The sequence below is a fragment of the Oncorhynchus mykiss genome, chromosome 28, assembly GCF_013265735.2.
Source record: "Oncorhynchus mykiss isolate Arlee chromosome 28, USDA_OmykA_1.1, whole genome shotgun sequence".
Classification (NCBI taxonomy): Eukaryota; Metazoa; Chordata; class Actinopteri; order Salmoniformes; family Salmonidae; genus Oncorhynchus; species Oncorhynchus mykiss.
In genome coordinates, this window is record NC_048592.1 from 27,587,647 (window position 1) to 27,614,442 (window position 26,796).

General features: G+C 41.7%; 1 protein-coding gene across 1 annotated transcript; it reads right to left on the minus strand.

Moving 5' to 3' along the window:
- Positions 1 to 4,124: 4,124 nt before the first annotated feature.
- On the minus strand, positions 4,125 to 8,163 carry LOC110508825 (cytochrome P450 7A1). The gene is made up of 6 exons (XM_021589665.2): positions 7,952 to 8,163; positions 7,016 to 7,256; positions 6,284 to 6,888; positions 5,542 to 5,672; positions 5,228 to 5,406; positions 4,125 to 5,111 (listed from the first exon to the last, which is right to left on the minus strand). The coding sequence occupies exons 1-6, from the start codon at positions 8,032 to 8,034 to the stop codon at positions 4,812 to 4,814; spliced, it is 1,539 nt and encodes a 512-aa protein (XP_021445340.1). The 5' UTR covers positions 8,035 to 8,163; the 3' UTR covers positions 4,125 to 4,811.
- Positions 8,164 to 26,796: the final 18,633 nt, after the last annotated feature.

The following is a 26,796-nucleotide window of genomic DNA, read 5'->3' on the forward strand; positions in this document are numbered from 1 at the left end:
TATCCATTCTCTCAAATTCTCACTCACACTGGGCAAGAATCATCTTTATCATCATCGGGACAAGGTTCGACCCTCTGCTGTCTATCACTACAGGTAAAGTCATCCTCACTCTTGTCAGGTTCAATTTCGTCCGCCACCCAGGTGTTGGGATCCCTACAATGTCCTCCATGTTGAATTCCCTTCATGTTCCCACCAGCTCCGACAGGGGTAGCTAGCTGGCTAGCCCTACCTTCATCAGATTCAAACTCATCATCGGATTTCTTGACTCTCCTTATCCTCTTCTTCTTTTTCTGTGAGGTTACTCTCCTCATCAACCTCAGGCCTGGAAATATACTGTATATCTATTAGTATCCATATCGCTTTTACTGTGAGACTCCATCCTCCCCGCCACTAATTCCACCTTTCCTCCACACAACTCTCCATGCATGGTCTGAGATTTGTGTGGAGATACACACACTTACCTGTCAAGTTCAAAATGGATCAATACCAACCTTCATGCGAAAACTGGCACACGCAAGGTTTAGCGTCTTTTTTGTGAGCACCCACCTCTGAGTCCCATTGCTGTACAATCTAATCACCAGTTAGTTTAAACGAGATTAAATCCTTATTTTCTCAATGACGGTCTAGGAACAGTGGGTTAACTGCCTTGTTCAGGGGCAGAACGACAGATTTTTACCTTGTCAGCTCGGGGATTCGATCTTGCAAGGATATGCATATTCCATTTGAAAGGAAACACTTTGAAGTTTGTAGAAATGTGAAATGATTGTAGGAGAACATGACACATTAGATCTGGTAAAAGATAATACAAACAAAAAAACACGTTTTCAAATTATGATTTTTTTTCATCATCTTTGAAATGCAAGAGAAAGGCCATAATATAATATAGGAATTTGGGAGCAATTTAGATTTTGGCCACTAGATGGCAGCAGTGCGTGTGCAAAGTTTCAGATTGATCCAGTGAAGCATTGCAATACTGGACAATATTTTGTTCAAGTACATACAAAAATTATATGGTAATACAACATTTAAGTCTACACACTCCCAGGAATGTCATACATGATAGATCATTAGCTTATGCACTAACTTTCACACGTCTTGTCACGGATCCCTCTGTAACTGTGTCATTACGCACACCTGGTCCCCATTCCCACTGATTGTCTTTGTATAAATGTGCCCTTTATTTCACCATTGGGCTGTCGATTATTGTTCCAATGTCTGTTGGTAGTGTGAGTACCTGTGCTGTGTTGTTTTGACTTTTGTGCCATTGTGGAGTGTGCAGATGATTACGGGTCTCATCCCGTGTGATAATCATTGTGCGCTAGTGTGATTTATTTGAGGTACTCCTCACTCTTTTGTTTGGGTTTCAACCCTGTGTGTTGTATATGTGTGTTTGATCTTTGTCCCTGTGCCTTTACATGGCACGCTGTAATATGGGGTAATAAAAAACCCTATTACGCATTCCTGCGCTGTAACGGCAGATTTCCTCTTCGTCTGAAGAGGAGTAAGGATCAGACCAAGATGCAGCGTGGTAAGTGTTCATGACGATTTATTAAAAACGAACTGAACACTGAAATACAAAACAAACGATGTGATGAAAACGAAAACCGACACATAACTGGTGTTTTTTTTTAAACTGGTGACAAACACTCACACGGAAACAAACACAACACCAACAGTGAAACCCAGGTTACCTAAGTATGATTTTCAATCAGAGACAACTAACGACACCTGCCTCTGATTGAGAACCATACTAGGCTGAACACAAAAACCAACATGGAAATACACCATAGACTGCCCACCCCAACTCACGCCCTGACCATACTAAAACAAAGAATAAAATAACAGAACTATGGTCAGAACGTGACATGCGCCTGTCTCCCGATCCTTTTATACCAAAATGACACATCTAGATGGCCGGGCGGCGTAGATGTGGAGCCAGAGACAGCAGGGGTTCAAACTGTAGAACCCAGTTCCTACATTTGAATACTGTATATCAAACAAAACTATGCTACATTTTATCTCTGTGACCCTCAGGATGACAAATCAATACAAGATTATTGAATGTAAGTACATTATTTACCTTCAGAGGTGAATGTATCAAACCAGTTGCCATCATAAAAGTGTTTTGTTGTTGTGCACTCTCCTCCAACAATAGCATGTTTTTTTTTCACTGCAATAGCTAGTGTAAATTGAACAGTGCAGTTAGACTAACAAGAATTTAAGCTTTTTACACATATGAGACATGTCTATGTCCTGGAAAGTTTGCTGTTACTTACAACATCATGCTAGACACATTAGTGCACGTTAGTTCAACTGTCCCGGTATAGGGACACCGATCCCATAGAGGATACCACAGAGAGAGCATCATATATATTATGTGATCAAATTTTTTTTTTTAAACAAACAGATAAAAAAGGATCAAACGTATTAATTGTGCTGCATTCATCATTAAGCCAGCTCAGCCCAGCTGTACCAACAGTAAGGCATGAATAATCATTCAATAACTACATTCCAGCTGTGAAAGACAGTAGCTCACAAATGAACCCGTTGGCCTGTTGTAATGTTGGCGAGACAGCTGTGCTGACGGTTGCAGCTGGGGTTACAATGTGTCAGTGACAGTGTTCTCTTATCATCCTGGGGTTGATCTCTTGCACAGCTGGCACACATACACTGCCAGGATGGTACAGACGACAGCTGGCCTTGAATGGTTATGGCTAGTGGACTGTGTCCTTGTTGTAGACACCACCTCTGATAGCTAGATATGGATCCATAAATCAATATGTGAATCCATTGATCCATAAATCTATGTAAAACTCTATGTTTTATGATCTGATGACTGGACAAGTTACTTCAGGGCACTTTGAGCCAGGAGAGATTGACATGCATATTATTAATATTAGCTCTGTGTACATCCAAGGGACAACTGTGCTGACCAGTCTTTTTTTGTGGCACTTGACCACACGACTGAACAGTAGTCAAGTTGTGACAAAACTAGGGCCTGTAGGACCTGCCTTGTTGATACTGTTGTTAAGAAGGCAGGGCATTGCTTTATTATAGACAGACTTCTCCCCATTTAGCTACTACTGTATCAATATGTTTTGACCATGACAGTTTACAATCTAGGGTTACTCCAAGCAGTTTAGTCATCTCAACTTGCTCAATTTCCACATTATTTATTACAAGATGTAGTTGAGGTTTAGGGTTTAGTGAATGTTTTGTCCCAAATATTATGCTTTTAGTTTTAGAAATATTTTGGGCTAACTTATTCCTTGCCACCCACTCTGAAACTAACTGCAGCTCTTTGTTGAGTGTTGCAGTCATTTCAGTCGCTGTAGTAGCTGATGTGTATAGTGTGGAGTCATCCGCATACATAAACACTCTGGCTTTACTCAAAGTCAGTGGCATGTCGTTAGTAAAAATTGATAAAAGCAAGGGGCCTAAACAGCTACCCTGGGGAATTCCTGATTCTACCTGGATTATATTTGAGAGGCTTCCATTAAAGAACACCCTATGTGTTCTGTTAGACAAGTAACTCTTTATCCACATTATAGCAGGTGGTGTGAAGCCATAACACATACGCTTTTTCCAGAAGCAGACTATGATCGATAATGTCAAAAGCTGCACTGAAGTCTAACAAGACAGTCCCCACAATCATTTGATCATCAATTTCTCTCAGCCAATCATCAGTCATTTGTATAAGTGCTGTGCTTGTTGAGTGTCCTTCCCTATAAGTGTGCTGAAAGTCTGTTGTCAATTTGTTTACTGTGAAAGAGCATTGTATCTGGTCAAACACAATTTTTTCCAGAAGTTTACTAAGGGTTGGTAACAGGCTGATTGGTCGGCTATTTGAGCCAGTTAAGGGGGCTTTACTATTCTTGGGTAGCGGAATGACTTCAGCTTCCCTCCAGGCAATATCGCCTGCTATTATTCTCAGTAATTTTCCATCCAGATTGTCAGACCCCGAGAGAGAGAGAGAGAGAGAGAGAGAGAGAGAGACTTTATTAGAGGTTTATTGAATGACCTATACCATGAGTGTGGCTTTTCTTTGTGTATGTTTGCGTGAGTAGTGATCAAAGTAATGACTGAATGGTCAATTAAGAAATTAGTGGCACAATACACCATTGTAGAAATGTATTGCATTTATACTGGTTTTGTAAAGTAAACATCACATGCATTTTTATACTTGTTTTGTACGGTATATCACAGTAAACATTAATACAGATAATACAATTATTTTATCCCAGCATAGGGAATACTTCAACGGAACTAGAATGTACATTACACTACTCAATCAGCGCAAAAAGAGTCATTCAACAGCACAGTAAATGGGGGGCAATTACCAACTACTGATTGTGAAGGTCACAAACAGAAGCACAACTGAAATGTTGAATGATTTCACAGTTCAAAGATTGCGGTCGGCAATAGTGATACAGTAATAATGCTTACGTGGAAGATTCAGTAAATATTACTGATAACATTTATATGGAGTTCCATCAAAGACACTTTTGAAACAGGACTCTTCCTAAAATGGCCTTTACACCAATGCTACCTTTCTGAGGCTAACAAAAACCTCTCTGTATCAACTTTAAAAAAACATTATAACAGTACATCGCAGTGTATTTAAATCCCACTGAGTGCGGACGTCAATTCAACGTCTATTCCACGTTGGTTCCACGTCATTTCATTGAAAGGATGTGGAAACAATGTTGATTCAACCAGTGTGTGCCCAGTGGGATCATTGTGGCTTAAATTCTTAAATATACAATGTATGCAATTCACATTATGGTGAAAGTATATCAGTCGAGTCTGTCTTACTGAGTTTTCAGTTTATATCTAAAGTCAATATCATAGGTGGGTTGCAGGATCCCCAGGCCTGCACGCGACTGGTCAAGAGGAGGCACTTTAACGGCTGAGTCTAGGAGCTCCATGTCGAAGTAGGAGAGCACCAGCGCTAGGAACTGCTTGATCTCGTGCACTGCGAAGAAACGCCCGGGGCACTTGGTCACCCCAGAGCCGAAAGGCATGTAATAGTACCGCAGTTTGCGCCCCTCCCTGTAGAACGTCGTCTTTTCTTGGCCACTGTTATCCAAATATCTGTCGTATTTGTAGGTCTGTGGATTGACAGGTAGAGGAGTATTAGAAAAATCAAGTAAAACTGGCCCTAGTTAAGAGGTATTCATACTAGACCCCCTTCACCTTTAAAAGAAAGAGCCTGAGCATCACTCACCAAAGGGTCCTCGTAAATTTCGGGGTCAAAGTGGAGCATCTGGGGGTAGAGGGCGATGACATCATCTTTGCGGATGCGGTACGACTCCTGGTTGTCAAGGTGAAGCAGGAAGTCCTCTTTAGCCACTCGGACGTTCATTGACGCACTTGACAGACGCATGGCTTCCTTAATGATGCTGTCTGTAAGCAAGAATACATTACATTTGACAATCACATATTGAATGGACAGACTTTGGTATCAAACATGATTTAGTTACAATATTTATTAAATAATTTTGGCTTTATTTCACCAGGTGTATCGCAACTTTCCCTTACCTATTACAGGCATGTTGTCCAGGTCCTCCCGGGAGAGAGTGAGTTGTGGTTTGCTGTGGTCGACACGCTGACCTGAACTCTCCAGAATCTTTTTCACCTCCTCATTGGCTGCCTTCATAGCCTCTGGACTCCTGAAGACACAAGACAAGATAGGGTCAATAAAACCATCAAGTTCAGATTATACAGATTGATTAATCACAATATTCTCAACGTGCACTTTGGTAGAGGAGGATATGGTCATTCTATGCAGCTCTACGACATAAAGGGAATGCTATGTTTCTCCAACTGTATTTAATAAGTGGTTCTTGACACCTCTGTTATCGAAGAGTTACTGTGAGCCAGTGCTAAGCCGCAGTCAGAGCATTGTTGAGATGCCAATGTACTGTTACAAAAGACATTACTCTGGCCTTAACTCCACCACAATGAGCACAGCATGAGATGCGTGAGATCCGAGGAGCATTAGTTCCGCTTTTTGTTGTTGTTGTAACTTGTTATTTGGATGCATCAGGATTGGATGAAGCCGGTGGGGGTGTTCAACACGTATGAACACAGAAGTTACTCACGCAATTGACCACATTACGCAAGATTTTACTTCTGGGTTAACAGACTAAACTCTTTGTAACACTTTCTGGCCTACTTAGTCTGGCCTGACTAGTCTCACTTGGAGTGAGCTTGTCCAAACGTACGACACAAGTCTATAGAAGAGACATTAAGGATGGGAATGAGACTAAGCCCTACATACCTGATCATGTAAAGCAGGCTCCAGAAAGTAGCAGGCAGTGTGTTGGCCTGTGAGGCCCAGAGCAGTGCCACATGGGTGCGGGCCTTGCTCAGGTCATTGAAGGTGGACAGCGTGTCATTTAGAAGCATGCGCAATGAGATCAGGTCTGATATGTTCTGGCGTTTGCTTAAGTTCTCGGCCAGCATGGTCTTAGCCAGGTTCTCCCTGGCAGAGTGGGCGCTCTTGAACACGTGGATGGGCAAGCCGGCCACCAGAGCCGGGAAGATCTTGTCAAACTCCTTGAAGTTCTCTAGAGCGTTAAGCACCAACGCCTTCTGGGCCTCCTGGCGCGCAGCATTCTTGTTGTTTCCCAGATCCTTGCCGAAGAGCGTCAGGTAGCCTGACTCGAACATGACCTTGTAGCAGAAGGCAAAGATGCCGTCCACGTCCCAGCGGTCCTTGCTGGGGCTGAGGGTGTCGGATTGCAGCATGACAGACTGTAGGTTCTCCATCATGGTCTCGATGAGCGAGGGGAGGGCTTCGCCCTGCAGGGTCTTCAAGAAGGTCTGGTGGAGGTTCTCTGTGGTGTAACCGTGTCTGGGGTCCATGCTGTCATGGCCGAACGCCTGGGGGGAGACAGAGAGAGGTTTAAAATTATACTCTTGAAAGTCTGCATTGACAGACATAGATATACGAACTCAATATCACCAAATGTTTAGTTGAACAACAATTCATAGGTAGGTTTGTCCTTACCTTGACCGAGGTAGAGAAGTGGAACTTCTTCCAGTCCAGATGCCTGCCTTGGCGGATGACGGCATGGTAGGAGAAAGGGTCGCACAGGAAGTGAAAGTATTTTCCAGCAATCTTGCAAGTGAAGATGTGGCCGTATTTTTTTTGTCGGCTCCGGAGAAACTCCAGGGGGTTGGCTCCAAACTGGAGGGCACAGCCGAGGTACGGGATCAAACCATTCTCCACCGGAGGCTCACCTGGTTGTCTGGAAGAGCAACAACACTCATGTAACATAATAACAACGAGAAAGCAATGCCCAAGCAAGCCAACAGAGAAAGCTGTACATAAGAAACACAAAGGTAATGTTTAGACATAAAGTAAGAGATGTTAAAACACTTGACTTAAACAGCAACAAAGTAACCCAAACAACAACATAGTAATGCATAAATAAGTGTGTGCTAAAACAAGATGTACTCAAACTACTAGGTCAATTCAAACAACATTGAAAGTAATGAATCATATCCAGCAGAGTGAAACCTAATGACACTGCAGCAATCTAAGAATAACAATACTACTTATACATAACCATCTGGTTTTAAAGTGCAACATGTCAAATACGTTGAATTAGCTCCGACTTTTTTGAAATGTGAACAACACTAAAGTCTCAACAAAAATGAAGAAGCACAAAGTCAACAAAACTTTAAAACAATCTGAGTTTTAAGAGCAATGACAGATGACACAAATAACACCTCCAAGAAAGAAAACAATTCAGTCAGCTGCTCTTTAGTTTTCTTAAAAGAAATAGAACTACATAACCCACATTCCACATCTCCCAAATCCTTCCATGACAATGAGTTCCATTACATGATGCTATTGTCTAAATTCCACATCTGATTTCTTATCTTTTAACATTTGACATGTAAAGGCATTTTACTATACAACGCACGTGTCTCTGCTTACCTCTTGCGGATCCCCAGAGCAAGCCACAGACAGCAGCAAAAACCAATCACCACTGCCCAAATCAAAGATATGGTGATAATCATGGTTGCTAAAGATACTCCAGAAGGCTAGTGGTGGATGCCAGATCACAAGCTGCCTTAGAGAGGTCCGATGGTTAGGTTCAGTGTAGACTCCCTAGCAGAGAGAACACAGCTAGCTGACAGTAGAGGTGTTCGTGGCATCCTTAGGTCTGAGGCAGCTATTTATATGGTGCTCCACACACGCCACGGGATGACAGATGAAGCAATAAAGCAGTGGCGGTGAATGATTAGCAGGTGCAGCCAAGACACCGCCTTCCTGTTTTTGTTACATGTATAACCTGTTACACTAGATGTCGCTAGGAAATCTATGGAAGTGTATGTGTGTACAATGGCCTTGACTGTAGTCCATGGACAACACTACCTGAAGGACTGTACCTGATAGCACCACTGGGTTGGCAAATAGCTTTCAAGGTCTTTGACGCTTCTGTGTGTGTGTCTCTCTCTCTCTCTCTCTCTCTCTCTCTCTCTCTCTCTCTCTCTCTCTCTCTCTCTCTCTCTCTCTCTCTCTCTCTCTCTCTCTCTCTGTGTGAATGCGTGTGGGCGCGCACAAGTGTTTGTGTGTCTTTGTGTGCATTTGTGTGTGTGTACAGTGCATTCAGAAAGTAATCAGACCCCTTGACATTTTCCACATTTTGTTACGTTACAGCCTTAATCTAAAATGTATTAAATAGTTCATTACCTCTCATCAATCTACACACAATACTCCTTAATGACAAAGCAAAAACAGTTTTTTAGAAATCTTTGCAAATATATACAAAATGAAATCACATTTACATAAGTATTCAGACCCTTTACTCAGTACTTTGTTGAAGCACCTTTGGCATCGAAAACAGCCTCAAGTCTTCTTGGGTATTGTCACGTCCTGACCTGAGTTCCTTTTTTATGTCTCTATTTTAGTTTGGTCAGGGCGTGAGTTGGGGTGGGCATTCTATGTTTTGTTCTGTGTGTTATATGTCTAGGTGTTTGGCCTGAAATGGTTCCCAATCAGAGGCAGCTGTCTATCGTTGTCACTGATTGAGAACCATACTTAGGCAGCCTGTTTTCCCACTATGGGTTGTGGGTAGTTGTTTTCTGTTTTGTGTTGCTGCACCTTACAGGACTGTTTCATTTTCGTTTCACTCTCTTTGTTATTTTGTTTAATGTTTCTGTTCCTAATAAATAACACGAACACTTACAACGCTGCGCATTGGTCTGATCCTTCCTACTCCTCGTCAGAAGAGGAACAAAATCGTTACAGGTATGACTCTACAAGCTTGGCACAATTGTATTTGCGGAGTTTCTCCCATTCTTCTCTGCAGATCCTCTCTAGCTCTGTTAGGTTGGATGCGGAGCGTCACTACACAGCTATTATCAGGTCTCTCCAAAGATGTTTGATCGGGTTCAAGTCTGGGATCTGGCTGGGCCACTCAAGGCCCAGCCATTCAGAGACTTGTCCCGAAGCCACTCCTGCATTGTCTTGGCTGTGTGCTTAGGGTCATTGTCCTGCTGGAAGGTGGACCTTCACCCCAGTATGAGTTCCTGAGCGGTCTGGAGCAGGTTTTCATCAAGGATCTCTTTGTACGTTGCTCCGTTCATCTTTCCCTCAATCCTGACTAGTCTCCCATTCCCTGACTCTGAAAAACATCCCACAGCATGATCCTGCCACCACCATGCTTCACCACCTGGATGGTGCCAGGTTTCCTCCAGACATGACCCTTGGCATTCAGGCCAAAGAGTTCAATTTTGGTTTCATCTGACCACAGAATCTTGTTTCTCATGGTCTGAGAGTCCTTTAGGTGCCTTTTGGAAAACTTAATGTGGGCTGTCAAGTGCCTTTTATTGAGGAGTGGCTTCAGTCTGGCCACTCAACCATAAAGGCCTGATTGGTGGAGTGCTGCAGAGGAACTCTGGAGCTCTGTCAGAGTGACCATCGGGTTCTTGGTCACCTCCCTGAACAAGGCCCTTCTCCACCAATTGTTCAGTTTGGTCAGGCTCTGAAGATTCTTGGTGGTTCCAAATTTCTTCCATTTAAGAAGGATGGAGGCCACTGTGTTCTTGGGGACCTTCAATGCTGCAGAAATGTTTTGGTACCCTTCCCAAGATCTCTGCCTCGACACAATCATAATCCGGATCTACGGACAATTCCTTCGACCTCATGGCTTGGTTTTTGCTCTGACATGCACTGTCAACTGTGGAACTTTATATAGACAGGTGTGTGCCTTTCCAAATCATGTCCAATCAATTGAATTTACCACAGGTGGACTCCAATAAAGTTGTAGAAACATCTCCAGGATGATCAATGGAAACAGAATGCACCTGAGCTCAATTTCGAGTCTCATAGCAAAGGGTCTGAATATTTATGCAAATAAGCTATTTCTGTTTTATATTTTTAAAACCTGTTTTTGCTTTGTCATTATGGGGTATTATGTGTAGATTGATGAGGAAAATGTTTTATTTAGTCAATTTTAGAACAAGGCTGTAACAACAAAAAGTGGAAAAAGTCAAGGGATCTGAATACTTTCCAAATGCACTGTACGTGAGTCTGTCTCGGTCTCTCTCGCCCTCGCTCTCGTGTTTGTGAGTGAGTGTGTGTGTATGCTTGTTGTGACCTGTTCTGACAAATTGTTGAGACCAGTAACTAGGTGGAGAATGTGAGGTTCTGTATTTCAGTTGCTCTTACAACATAAATATCAAAACAATACATTTGTTCGCGCTCAAGAGATAATTATTTTGAACAATTAATTTCCCCTTGAACTCATCCATGAACTCATCCATGAACTCTTCCATGAACCCTCAGGACAGAACATTAAAATGTATTATGGATGATGGAAGCTTTTTGGTGAGAGCCTCTCGACAGGATTGTTTTGCTATAAATCAAATCAAATCAAATTGTATTAGTCACATGTGCTGAATACAACAGTGAAACAGTGAAATGCTTACTTACGAGCCCCTAGCCAACAATGCAGTTTAAAAAGTAATTAATTAATTAATTAATATGAATAAGAATAAGAAATAAAAGTAACAAGTAATTAAAGAACAGCAGTAAAATAATAATAGCGAGACTATATACAGGGGGATACCGGTACAGAGTCAATGTGCGGGGGCAACAGTTAATCGAGGTAATTGAGGTAATATGTACACGTAGGTAGAGTTATTAAAGTGACTATGCATAGATGATAACAACAGAGAGTAGCAGTGGTGTAAAAGTGTGGGGGGGCCATAGTCTGGGAGTCTTATGGCTTGTGGGTAGAAGCTGTTTAGAAGCCTCTTGGACCTAGACTTGGCGCTCCGGTACCGCTTGCCGTGCGGTAGCAGAGAGAAAAGTCTATGATTAGGGTGGCTGGAGTCTTTGACAAATTTTAGCGCCTTTCTCTGACACCGCCTGGTATAAGGGTCCTGGGTGGCAGGAAGCTTGGCCCCGGTGATGTACTGGGCCGTACGCACAACCCTATGTAGTGCCTTGTGGTTGGAGGCCGAGCAGTTGCCATACCAGGCGGTGATGCAAACAATGCTCGCGATGGTGCAGCTGTAGAACTTTGGACAAGTGACTAAGTCCTATCACATTAGTGTGAGTCAGACACACATACTTGAACAATGGGTGTCATGTTATGTGAACCTTTTTGTAGATGAACAATATGTGATATTTCATCAGCAAAGGTTATGCTTGGGTCACACTGAGAGACACCTGCCCTAAAAAAAACAAAATCTATGGTTCCAGAGACTGTAGATGATGACACCGACAGACATGGCAGCTCTGCTTCTAGCTCCTAAGCACATAGCAGTGTTTAGATTTTTTGTTTGTTATTTCTTACACAAGCATTTTGCTAGACCCCAAAAACATCTGCTATATAAGTGTATATGACCAATAACATTTGATTTGATTTGATCCTTTTTAGTTCAATGTAGAACTCTTTTGAGTTCCATTTGGTTTGCTTTCTCAATATGAATTCCATTTTTACTTTCCACAGAGAATGGCTATAATTGTTAATGGGAATATGGTGTGTGCATTTTCAGGATCTAAATAAACAATTTTGAACTTGTAAGCAGGATTGTTGCATCTTTACACATACATTTTTACTCAGATACATTTGCCCTATATTCTCCTAACCACACGATGAAGCTCTGATAAAAATAAGCAACTAAGATTTTCATCTATTTTCCTACATGTTTGCCTGACTACCCATTTTCTTCCCATCTCACCAAATGTAGCACATAGCCATTCATCACATGCACAGCAGACAGCTGACAGTTAAATTAAATAATGAGAATCATTAATTAAAGAGGAAAAGTTTAAATTAACCCTGCGAAGAGGTGAACAGGATGGAACATTGCAACACCTGTGATTTGTATTTACTTCACCTTTATTTAACTAGGCAAGTCAGTTAAGAACAAATTCTTATTTTCAATGATGGCCTAGGAACAGTGGGTTAACTGCCTGCTCAGGGGTAGAACAACAGATTTGTACCTTGTCAGCTCGGGGGTTTGAACTTGCAACCTTCCGGTTACTAGTCCAACGCTCTAACCACTAGGCTACCCTGCCGCCCCATGGCATTTGCATGTTTATGATTTAACTTGAAGATATTCATTTATACATTTTTCGAAGAAAAACCCCCACAACTGACTGAAAAACGATTAATTGAAAAGACTTGCTGGTTTTGTCTTTATCCCTGGCGTCATGTCAATTCATAGTTTCAAGGTTAAGGTCTCGTTTATTCTTTGCATTTTATCACTTGTAGTCTTTCGGGTGAGAGGATTCTTTCAAAATTGTAGTGGTAAACTTTATATGTGAAACTTTGAAAACGTTCCTTATTAAATGCACAAAAAAATGATATTCAAATCAGTAAATCAGATAAATCCATGACAAATTCTGCCCTGGTGTTTAAACAAAATCATATCAAACCCTTTGTTTAGTTTTCAGCTTCTTTATTTCTTCCTTTTTGTAACTAACTTCTTTCTTTAAATAACTTCAGAGGTACAACAAAAGCCCCTTGTGACCAGTGATGTGGTGACACTGCAACACCACTCTCCTTCCAGCCTGCCCTTTGAGTTTAGACTGTAGTAACCTTAATCCATCCACCGTCACACAGGTCACTCCTGGATAGAAGGTTACTCCTGTATCATGGGTGTGTGGTAGACAGTGGCTGGCTGTGCGGCTGATCGCTCTTATATCATTTACAGTCAAGACGTACAGCATTTCTTTATTTGAGCTATCCCCTAATGTATCCTGAAAACAAAATGGATAATACAGCTGGGGGAATGCAAGAGCAACGAATGTTGTTCAGAGAACCATGCTGCTGATGTGGGAGTCCTTTTACAGAATCACTGATGTGTCATGTTTCCCTGACTGGTTTGGCTTATGGTTGTGAATCCTGTTAATGTTCCTATGAGGTTTGGGAGTGTGTTGTTTACCATCTGCTGAAAAATAGTTTTTGACTAAAGCAGGCCCTTTTGACGGGATGTCTAGACCAGATGATCAGATCGCGTGTGGCTCAGTTGGTATTGCATCGTCACAAAGTGTTGTGTGGTTTCGATTCCTACAGGGGACTAACTACTGTATGTTGCTCTGCTAAGGGTGTCTTCTAGTGATTAGAATGTCAGATGATGACATCAGTAATGGAAATGTGGAAGTGCCACAATTTATGTGGCAATAATGCATTTATATACACTACTCTGTTGCATAACTGTGCAATTTTTACATTGATGTGGTATTGTGTACAGTCAAAATATTTTTCAATTGTTTGGCTTTAAAGATTGGGGCATGTTGAAGATGTCATAAAATATCACAAGATGTATGTCTTTGAGACTTTACAATAACTTCCACAAATCAGCATTAATAAACTATCAATAAACTATAACCAATGTGATTTATACAAATATACAATCATTTCAAAGCGTTTAAAACATACTCCATTTTCAAACTTTCACATACTATCAAACTTTCTATTTCCGCATACCCAAAATACCAAATATTTTTTTAATATCAAATTGGGATAAAACTTTCATGTCCAGTTTAAACCAGTATCCCATTGACAGAATATCTTATCTGTGAATGGCACTTAAATCTGACTGTGTATGACGTTGCTTATGGTGAAATGAGCGAACTGCTGTGGTGATAAGAGAAGGGAACTGAAGGACAACTTCACTAGTTTGAATTATTAACACTTCCTTGGCAGGGCGTTAGCTTGACCTTTAAGCTAATTATGCAAACAAGTCTGAAGCAGAAGTCAATTAAAAATGACATCTTCTTTATAGAAAATGTATTATACCTAAGAAATCTACAAAGAATATCTTGTCTGGTAACTGAGATAACCAGAAATATGTCTGGAACAGTGAGCATCACAGACCTGACAATGAAAAATGAATCACAACACTAAATGTTAATTTAAATGTATAATTAATTTAGTGTATACATCAAATATTTTATATGTATGATTGATAAAGTAGCAGAGCATGTCATGAAAATAATAATCTGCTGGCAGTTTCTTTTAATCAGTTTCAATGATTTATGTGTACAATTCTAAGATATTGTGCTGTATGTTATTAACCTTTTACTGTCGTGGGCTAAATCATGATCACACAGAGTGTTTCTTGGTAGTCTTAAACAAATCTACTTTGAAACAAAAGTATACACCTCACATACATGTTATGGGCTTAAAAAAGAAGACACCTGTACCATGTCAGATATAGAGTTGAAATGTATTACATTTTGAGTTTGCAACCCAATATTACACTTTATATACATCACAGAAGACTGAAATAGAACAGAACTGGTTGATATGGAAACAACGGATTTTCTCCGGCTTTTTAAAAATAAAGTTGATTAATTATGAAATTATGAAAAATATGAATACCACTCTACCCATGAGGTCACTAGGTCATTTGACTACAGGAAAGGGCTACGTCTCCTTCCTTTCAATTATTTACATTATAGGGAGAATTCTACCACCTTGACATTGAACATTCTATCAGCTGCTTTGCCCCTCTTTTCTTACCCATAATGCTCTACTCTGTCCACCATATCTGTGTAGACCTGTAAGCAATAGCACTGTCATGGTAGCAAGGTAATGTCTCGTCCTTGGCCTCACCTGTTTGACAACACGATAACCCTGAATGGGATATAGATTTTTCTCTTCTGAGGCTGATAAGAACCCAAATGAAACCTATGTTCAAGGCCAAGTACTATTGATATTTCTGGTACCAATAAATGTTACTTGGGAATTAAAATATGGCTAGATCTGAGGTCCATTTCTATTTACAAGGTTGCAGAGATTAGAGGACTGGCCACCCTTCGGAGCCTGGTTCCTCTCTAGGTTTCTTCCTAGGTTCCTGCCTTGTAAGTTTTTGCGTCTGCCTTTTCATTGCTTGCTCTTTGGGGGTTTAGGCTGGGTATCTGTAAAGCACTTTGTGACAACTGCTGATATAAAAAGGACTTTATAAAATACATTTGATTGATATATTTAGGGGGAACCAGTGTCATTCCAAAATCTTTGTACTGCAACTGTCTAAACTGGTAGACATATTACCCAGGTCCCAACATGAGTCTGATCCAACTACGGTTTCCAAGAAGAGTGACTAAGCACACGTTCAACAACCTCCACCCCGATCAATGGAACAAAAACACCCAAGGCAGAAAATGTATTATGTCTGTTAATCAAGATCCTCAGACAACTAGGTACAATTTCCAAATTACTAGAAGCTTATTAGCTTTCTGATTACTGATTCGGCAGTTCGATATGATGTGTCCCTTGTCGGGCTGCTGGGGAACTGTGGTTCTGGCTGCTGGTTGGATGGAGGGAGATAACCCTCTGCACTCTACGCCCCGATCAACAGTCACAGAGATAAGCAAGCAGCCAAGGGGGCTGTTATGGAACAATACACACCACTATGGGCCTAGTAACTGAGAAGAGCGACTGGAGATTACTCCTTCATTACCCTTGAGGGGAATATTTCAGTGGTATTATACTGTATTTTGGATGATTTGAGACAGTATTGATGTGGATACTTCATATTGAAGTTAGAGTTTACAGTAAATCATTACTAGTCCTGTAGCTGGTATGTACAGTACCTAATATTTGTTAGGAAATTACTTGATAACGACATGATAGACTACTTATTTGAACATCCCGTTAGTAAGTTAGTAAGTACTGTAAGTACAGTCATAACTGAAATTATTGACGCCCTTGATGAAGATGAGCAAAAATATAATTTCTCAGAGAAAGAGATTTTCTTTAAAACCTGTTGAGTCTATGGGGGCGCTATTTCATTATTGAATAAAAAAACGTGCCCGTTTTAAGCGCAATATTTTGTCACGAAAAGATGCTCGACTATGCATATAATTGACAGCTTTGGAAAGAAAACAGTCTGACGTTTCCAAAACTGCAAAGATATTATCTGTGAGTGCCACAGAACTCATGCTACAGGTGAAACCAAGATGAAACTTCAAACAGGAAATGAGCAGAATTTCTGAAGCTCTGTTTTCCATTGTCTCCTTATATGGCTGTGAATGCACCACGAACGAGCCTGCCCTTTCTGTCGTTTCTTCAAGATGTCTGCAGCATTGTGACGTATTTGTAGGCATATCATTGGAAGATTGGCCATAAGAGACTACATTTTCCAGGGGTCCGCCCGGTGTCCTTTGTCTAAATTGGTGCGTAATCTTCAGGTGCGGGCATTTTCTCCTGGGAATCAGGAGAGAAAGCACACTTCCACGAACGATATATCATCGAAGAGATATGTGAAAAACACCTTGAGGATTGGTTCTAAACAACATTTGCCATGTTTCAGTCGATATTTTGGAGTTAATTTGGAAAAAAGTTTGGCGTTTTGATGACTGGATTTTCGGGTTTTTTTGGTAGCCAAACGTGACGCACCAAACGGAGCGATTTCTCCTAAACAAATAATCTTTCAGGAAAAACTGAACATTTGCTATCTAACAGAGTCTCCTCATTGAAAACATCTGAAGTTCTTCAAAGGTAAATTATTTTATTTGAATGCTTTTCTGTTTTTTGTGAAAATGTTGCCTGCTGAATGCTAATGCTAATGCTAACGCTAAATGTTACACTAGCTAGCTACTGTTACACAAATGATTGTTTTCCTATGGTTGAGAAGCATATTTTGAAAATCTGAGATGACAGTGTTGTTAACAAAAGGCTAAGCTTGAGAGCTAGCATATTTATTTCATTTCATTTGCGATTTTCATGAATAGTTAACGTTGCGTTATGGTAATGAGCTTGAGGCTGTATTCACGATCCCGGATCTGGGATGGCTACAAGTAATAATATTTTTTTGTCAAAAAGAGAGGGGTGAAAATGATTGGCACCCTTGTTTTCAGTACACATGCACCCTCCCCTTGTGTGGATAACGGCACTGAACCTTTTTCTCAAATATTTGATGAGATTGGAGAACACATTGGGACCGCACTCAGTCAGCTGTATAAGGAAATATGCAAACAGGAAACCACTCACCCAGAGGCGGCGCTCCTAGTGGCCGGAGACTTTATTGTAGGGAAACTTAAATCAGTTCTACCAAATTTCTATCAACATGTTAACTGTGCAACCAAAGGAAAAACAATTCTAGATCACCTGTACTCCACACACAGAGGCGTGTACAAAGCTCTCCCTCACCCTCTATTTGGTAAATCCAACCACAACTCTATCCTCCTAATTCCTGTTTACAAGCAAAAATTAAAGCAGGAAGCATGCAGTGACTCGGTCTGTAAAAAAATGGTCAGACGAAGCAGATGCTAAACTACAGGACTGCTTTGCTATCACAGACTGAAACATGTTCCGGGATTCTTCCGATGACATTGAGGAATACACCACATCAGTCACTGGCTTTATCAATAAGTGCATTGAGGACGTCGTCCCCACAGTGACTGTACGTACATACCCCAACCAGAAGCCATGGATTACAGGCAACATCCGCACTGAGCTAAAGGGTAGAGCTGCCGCTTTCAAGGTGCCGGACTCTAACCCGGAAACTTACAAGAAATCCCACTATGCCCTGCGACGAACCATCAAACAGGCAAAGCGTCAATACAGGGCTAAGATCGAATCATGCTACACCGGCTCCGGTGCTCGTCGGATGTGGCAGGGTTGGAAACTATTACAGACTACAAAGGGAAGCACAGCCGCGAGCTGCCCAGTGACACGAGCCCACCAGATGAGCTAAATCACTTCTATGCTCGCTTCGAGGCAAGCAACACTGAGGCATGCATGAAAGCATCAGCTGTTCCGGATGACTGTGTGATCACACTCTCCGTAGTCGCCGTGAGTAAGACCTTTAAGTAGGTCAACATACCCAAGGCTGCGGGGCCAGACGGATTACCAGGACGTGCGCTCCGGGCATGTGCTGACCAACTGGCAGGTGTCTTCACTGACATTTTCAACATGTCCCTGATTGAGTCTGTAATAACAACATGCTTCAAGCAGACCACCATAGTCCCTGTGCCCAAGAACACAAAGGCAACCTGGCTAAATGACTACAGACCCGTAGCACTCACGTTCGTAGCCATGAAGTGCTTTGAAAGGCTGGTAATGGCTCACATCAACACCATTATCCCAAAAACCCTAGACCCACTTCAATTTGCATACTGCTCAAACAGATCCACAAATGATGCAATCTCTATTGCACTCCACACTGCCCTTTCCCACCTGGACAAAAGGAACACCTATGTGAGAATGCTGTTTATTGACTACAGCTCAGCGTTCAACACCATAGTGCCCTCAAAGCTCATCACCAAGCTAAGGATCCTTGAACTAAAGTAAACTCTGCAACTGGATCCTGGACTTTCTGATAGGCCGCCCCTAGGTGGTGAGGGTAGGTAGCAACACATCTGCCACGCTGATCCTCAACACTGGAGCTCCCCAGGGGTGCATGCTCAGTCCCCTCCTGTACTCCCTGTTCACCCACGACTGCATGGCCAGGCACGACTCCAACACCATCATTAAGTTTGCTGACGACACAACAGTGGTAGGCCTGATCACCGACAACGATGAGACAGCCTATAGGGAGGAGGTCAGAGACCTGGCCGGGTGGTGCCAGAATAACAACCTATCCCTTAATGTAACCAAGACTAAGGAGATGGTTGTGGACTACAGGAAAAGGAGCACCGAGCACATCCCCATTCTCATCGACGGGGCTGTAATGGAGCAGGTTGAGAGCTTCAAATTCCTTGGTGTCCACATCACCAACAAACTAGATTGGTCCAAACACACCAAGACAGTCGTGAAGAGGGCACGACAATGCCTATTCCCCCTCAGGAAACTAAAAAGATTTGGCATGGGTCCTGATATCCTCAAAAGGTTCTACAGCTGCAACATCGAGAGCATCCTGACCGGTTGCATCACTGCCTGGTACGGCAATTGCTCGGCTTCCGACCGCAAGGCACTTCAGAGGGTAGTGCGTACGGCCCAGTACATCACTGGGGCAAAGCTGCCTGCCATCCAGGACCTCTACACCAGGCGGTGTCAGAGGAAGGCCCTAAAAATTGTCAAAGACCCCACCCACCCCAGTCATAGCCGGTTCTCTCTACTACCAGAGTGCCAAGTCTAGGACAAAAAGGCTTCTCAACAGTTTTTACCCCCAAGCCATAAGACTCCTGAACAGGACTATTTGCATTGTGTGCCACACCCCAACCCCTCTTTTACGCTGCTGCTACTCTCTGTTTATCTTATATGCTTAGTCACTTTCACTATTCATTCATATACATACTACCTAAATTGGCCCGACCACCCAGTGCTCCCGCACATTGGCTGACCGGGCTATCTGCATTGTGTCCCACCACCCGCCAACCCCTCTTTTTACACTTCTGCTACTCTCTGTTCATCATATATGCACAGTCACTTTAACGATGCCTACATGTAGATACTACCTCAATAAGCCTGACTAACAGGTGTCTGTATATAGCCTTGCTACTCTTTTTTCAAATGTCTTTCTACTGTTGTTTTATTTCTTTACTTACCTACACACACACACACCTTTTTTTGTTTTTGTTTTGTTTTTTTGGCACCATTGAGCCTGTAAGTAAGCATTTCACTGTAAGGTTTACACCTGTTGTATTCGGCGCACGTGACAAATAAACTTTGATTTGATTTGATGTTAGACCATTCCTCCATACATTCCTCCATACAGAATCTATCCAGATCTTTGATGTCTTTTCTCTGTGCTTATGGACTGCCCTCTTCAATTCAAACCACAGCCTTCCATTAGAGCTCAAGTCCGGAGACTGAGATGGCCATTGCAAAATGTTGATTTTATGGTCAGGCTACTTTATGGTAATTCTCTGAGATGAATTAACATCATTTGTAACTGTTTTGGGTAATAATCATGCAATTACTGTGTTGTTACCATGTTGATCTTGCTACGTGATAATTTATGATTACATAAGATAAGCATATTCATATTTTCAGGAAGTTTGATTAAAGGGAAGACCTATGAGTTGTTCTCTGTTCCATTGAACAACATCTATTTTGACCCGCCGACCCATGCACAACCACCCCCCCCCACCCACCAACGAAGACACACACCCACCCACCCGCCCACACACAAGGACACACATGCACACACACAAACACCTGTACCTTGACACACACACCAGATTATAGCTGTTGCCGTGGAGGATAATTGACCTTGACGGTAATGCTGAATGATAGATTTGAAGCTGTTGAGTTCTGTCAACTACACCTTTAGATATAGTCCCTCTGGAATACAGTAGAACTGTTCCGCAGGCAAAGGTCTGGAGAAGAAGAAGACATTTCTTCATTGCCTCTTTCAGATATATTTTTGTGTTTTGCTATGACAAGGGAGTAGAAGTCAAAGTCAATTCCCAGAGGGCTCCAGTGTCTTAGGATTTTCATTCATTCTTTTAGAGCAGGAAACCCAGGTGTGTAGACTTCCTAGCTAATCAATCACCTTGATCAGTTATGTGAAAACAAAGGAACAAATCAAATCAGATGTTGCGCAGAATACAACCTTATAGTGAAAGGCTTTACTCATAAGCCCTTAACCAACAAGGCAGTTCAAGAAATAGAGCTCAGAAAATATTTACTAAATAAAATAAAGTACATTTTTTAAATTCAAATAAAAAAATAACACAATAAAATAACTAATAACAAGGCTATTTACAGGGGGTACCGGTACCGAGTCAATGTGCGGGGGCACAGGTTAGTCGAGGTAATTTACACATGTAGGTAGGGGTAAAGTGACTGCATAGGTAATAACCAGTGAGTAGCACCAGTGTAAAAATAAAAAGGGGGAGGTCAATGTAAATTGTTTGAGGTAGAAGCTGTTAAGGAGCCTTTTGGTCCTAGACTTGGCGCTCGGGTACCGCTTGCCGTTCAGTAACAGAGAGAACCGTCTATGACTTGGGTGACTGGAGTCTTTGACAATTTTTTGGGCCTTACACTAACACCGCCTAGTATGTAGGTCCTGGATGGCAGGAAGCTTGGCCCCAATGATGTACTGGGTTGTACACACTACCCTCTGAAGCGCCTTACGGTCAGATAAAGAGCAGTTGCCATACCAGGCGGTGATGCAACCGGTCAGAATGCTCTCGATGGTGCAGCTGTAGAACTTTTTGAGGATCTGGGGACCCATGCCAAATCTATTCATTCTCCTGAGGGGGCAAAGGTGTTGTCGTGCCCTCTTCACGACTGTCTTGGTGTGTTTGGACCATGATAGTTTGTTGGTGATGTGGACACCAAGGAACTTGAAACTCTCAACCCTCTCCACTACAGCCCTGTCGATGTTAATGAGGGCCTGTTCGACCCGCTTTTTCCTGTAGTCCACGATCAGCTCCTTTGTCTTGCTCATATTGAGGGAGAGGTTGTTGTCCTGGCACCACACCTCCCTATAGGCAGTCTCATTATTGTCAGTGATCATGCCTACCACTGTTGTGTCATCAACAAACATAATGATGGTGTTGGAGTCGTGTTTGGCTACGCAGTCGTGGGTGAACAGGGAGTACAGGAGGGGACTAAGCACCCACAACTGAGGGGTCCAGTGTTAAGGATCAGCGTGGCAGATGTGTTGTTGCCTACCCTTACCACCTGTGGCGGACTGTCAGGAAGTCCAGGATCCAGTTGCAGATGGAGGTGTTGAACGCTGTTGAACGCTGAGGTGTTGAAGGCTGAGCTGAAGTCAATGAACAGCATTCTCACATAGGTGTTCCTTTTGTCCAGGTGGGAAAGGGCCGTGTGGAGTGCGATTGAGATTGCGTCATATGTGGATCTGTTTGGGCGGTATGCGAATGTTCTGTAATAACAGGCTTTGCACATACAGTTTCCTTATTATGTAATCAGATTAGATTATGGTTGTCCCTAGGACTAGTCTGGAGGAAAGTACCAGTAAATATATGCATTCGTTCTTCATGAAACACAATTTTCCGCCACCATGCTAGAGTGGCTAAATGCTAATCCCGGATGTTGTGTATCGTATTAAACCAATCATATTGAAACTATCAGACCTGGGGTTCCGTTTCATCAACAATGCATTTGGACGGTAAGATAACACGACTCAATATTGCCAGCTGCCGGCTATTGGGCTAAGAAGCATCAGAGGAGTCATTCACTGTAAAGATTTTACAAAAGTGAATAGTGTGCAGTATGAAAAGTGCAATAACCAAAGTCACTAAATATGAGTCTACAAAAAAAAAAAAATCCCAGAGTTTTATTATATCTCCTAGATATATATAGGACAGACGCTTCAATTCCTTAAAATTCATGTTTTGACAGTCTGTTTTGCCATTTATGAATGTGTTATTCAGTGAGTTTCTATGGGCTACAGCAGTTGGGCTATAGCAGTAAAGGCCAACTTCTATATTTGATCAAATCATTTTTCAATATATTTTTTTATACCATTGGGCAACAAAAAAAGAGTTAACTAAAATATCTTAATGAATCATGGTATGACCGTCTTAAAACAATTCCATGTGTTAGCTTAGTAAATACCGCAAACCAAGGGCTTAGTTAGAACTGTTACAGTAACACAACGTGACCCTTTTCAAAATAACAATACTCTCAAAATCTAAAATATGCACTTTTCTGATATTTGGGATTTGGGATTCGTACCAATGGTATTATCAAAAGCCTGGATTAGCACATTCATTCAATGTAATGGACCACCTGTTACAGAGGCAGCAGGATGAAATTCCTTGTAGCTGCTGATCTGAAGTCAGTATCTAATTTCCTTCCCTAACGGTTATGGCTAGGACTTGGGGAAGGTTAGCTGACAGTGCTAAAAGCATCTTTAGCCGGGAGAGTGTCATTCAAGGCCTCTGGGTTGGATTGTCATGTTAGACTTGTTTTATCTTTGTGTGTGTGCTGCCCTCTTCTGGTGAAACAGTCCTGAACTTCACAAAGATACAGCACACAGAGGACTTGCAGCCAGCCGATCCATCCAGGTATCCCAGCAAGGACAGAGAAGAGCAGTGAAACCCCCTGAATTACGTTTCATTCTGTGTGCTGAAAGTCAACATCGCTGTACTCTAAACATTGTATAGCCGTCCCAATGTTGTTTCTTTGTCCATCAGTGTAATGTCATACAGTCATCCTGACCTTCATCATGACCTTCAAGTTTAAAGAACATGTCCTTAAAGTCAGAATCAAAGTACTGTTGTCTGTATTTAAAAAATACTTACCAAATAAACAGTAGCTACAATTACTAAATTGCTTGTAGACGATTAATCTCTGATTAATTAATTAGTCTCAAATTAATTGATTTATTGCACTGATCCATTGCTCATAGCTATGATGCCCAAGTTGGCAGTTAGTCAACACAATATGTTATCAAACTGAGGATGTCAAATTAATACACCATTTAGGTGCTTTTTGATACAGTCCAATGATATCTTGTTGCTATAAGCTTTGCAGAATATAGAGTTGGACTCTGATCAATGTGGATTTAGGCTTCTATTCTTGTCAACCAGTACACACCTGATTCAACTAATCAACAAATCATAGACTTCAATCAAGACATTATTAGTTGAATCAGGTGTATTATTGCTAGGTTAATAAAATGTAAAAAAAACTGCACCCACATGGGGCCTCTGTGGATAAGAAGCCATGCACAAAGACCACAACACACAACTTTCAATGAAAGCTCATTCACATTTGCCATACTGTTATTCTTTGCACAATCACCTGGATGAATGATGGACAACAACAGGACAATTCCCCCACCTAAAATGCACGGGTAGTTGCCCAATAGTCATTTCTTGTCCCTCATTTATTTGCATTTTTGTCCACCACTTGCAGTTCTTCTATCCCTGATATCTTATTCTTCTCTCACTACATCAACGACTACTTGTCCACTCCAAACATCTTGGAGAGATTACCGAGGATTCTAATTGTTCCTAATTGTTTCTAATCTTGTTAAAGGCACCATGGCTAGAGACGTACTATGCTGTAGTTTTGTGTGTTATATAATCAACATAAATCTGAACAAAAAAACAATTTACACTCATGTTCATTGAATACTAGAGATATCAACACACTATCCCATGTGTCAATGCAAACCGGGCTTAAAAGGTGTATACTGGGCTTAATTGGATTTATGGTGAAAAAGACAGAATAACAAACTTTACTTATAAATTATTTGGAAAGCAATGGTTTGGGGCATGGTTTCCCAAACTCATTTCTCGCGCTTTCCAGTAGTAACCTCTGTGGGGACCAGTCCAGACAATATATGGGCGTGATTGCACTCCTCATAGGCGCACATAATTTTAAAACAAGACAATGATTATCTAGTCTCTCAGTCAAGGTTTAGTTACAACTCTGGACTAATGCAAGATGAAAAGCAATGGGTTGACATTGACTATTGATTTATATATTGAATTTAAAATGTTGATTAGCTGGGCATACTCGGCAATATGGATGCACATCTATCAATAAATAATAACCATCAAGTATTCAGCCAAGCTATAGTATAAATAGTATTTTATATTTCAAAATGTATAAAAGGAAATCTGGGGGAGCCAGTTTGAATGGGTCTGATGCAGCTGATAAAATGTATAATATTGTTATCTATAATTTACAGGTGCTATGCTTAAGTCAGTAGAGTAGATGCTGGATCATCAGCCAGTACAAGCACAGACTCAGCTGATCCACATCCAACCTCAACCACTACTCAACCTCTACTAACACAGACTCAGTACAGCCGTCTTCAGCAAGTACTAACACAGACCCAGGTGAAGTACAGGCAGCCTCAGCCAGTACTAACACAGACCCAGTACAGCCGTCTTCAGCCAGTACTAACACAGTCCCAGGTGAAGTACAGGCAGCTTCGAACAGTACTAGCACAAATAGAGGTGTCCAGCCAGCATCAGATACAAGCAGGTCAGACCCTTATAGAACAGTTGCTGCTCCACCAAATGACCCAGATTGGCCCCCAGTCTTAACAGACTTTATGAGGACTGAGTTAGTGCGCAGAGGTCCATTCAAACCAGGACTGGGTTTTTCTTACCCTAAAGACAATTCTAGAAAAGGTTTCCATTCAGGCTAATTACAGAGACAGCTGTCAAACGGGGAAAAGATTACCAGGAGCTGGCTTTCATATTCAATCAAAAACAACGCTGTGTATTGTTTTCGCTGTAAGCTCTTTTCTACAAAAGACTACAAAATAATAAAGGAAGGTGTGAATGACTGGTGAAATATCAACGGCATTCTGAAACACCGTGAGGATAGTCCTGAACACACAAACGATATGATTAAGTGGAGAGAACTTGATCTGTGCCTAAGTCAGGGAGATACTCTTTACCAGATACAAATGACAATTTTGGAGGCTGAAAGAAAGAGATGGTGGGATGTCCTTACACGTTTAATAAGTATCACCCAGTCTCTGGCTGACAGAAACCTAGCATTAAGGAGTTCATCAGATAAACTCTTCCAACCAGGTAATGGAAACTTCCTAAAAGAGGTTGAATTACTGGCAAAATGTTACTCCATTATGAAAAATAATCTCAGCAAAATTAAAGATGGAGAGATACATGCTCATTGCCTTGGGAAACGCACACAGAATGAGCTGATACAGATTGTGAGTGACAAGATTCTGGAATCAATGGTGACTCAAGTAAGAGAGTCAAAGTATTTCTCCATTATCTTGGACTGTACACCTGACATGAGTCACCAGGAGCAAATGTCCATTATTCTGTGAAGCGTGGCTTTAAAGGAAAGTCAGAGATCAAGAAGCCCTTCCTCTGCTTTGTGAATGTTGAGGTTACAACAGGCTTGAATCTGTCATCTTAGATAAGCTGAACAAGCTGAAGATTCCATTTGAAGATTGCAGAGGGCAAGTTTATGATAATGGGGCCAACATGAAGGGCACGCACCAAGGAGTAAAGCCAGACTGCTCAAAGAAAATCCCAGAGTCATGTTTGTCCCATGTGGAGCAGATACTCTAAATCTTGTCATTGCAGATGCTGCCAAATCTTCAAAAAATGCAGTTGGGTTTCTTGGGAATGTGCAAAAGCTCTTCACCTTCTTTTCAGCTGGCACACAAAGATGGAGTGTTTTGACGAAACACGTGAACATAAATATGAAGTCATGGAGTGACACTGGGAGAGTAGGCTCCAAAGTGTTCATGCAATCAGGTATCAGGCTTCTGAGGTTCGGGAGGCATTACTGGAAGCCAGACAGACGATCAACGATCCTGTGGCCAAAGTGGAGGCACAAGCACTTGCAAGATCTTGCAGAGGAAGTTGGGTCCTACCGCTTCTTGATTTGCTGTGTTGTATGGTGTGAGATACTGACAATGACAAACAAGGTGAACAAGCTCCTCCAATCCGCCTCA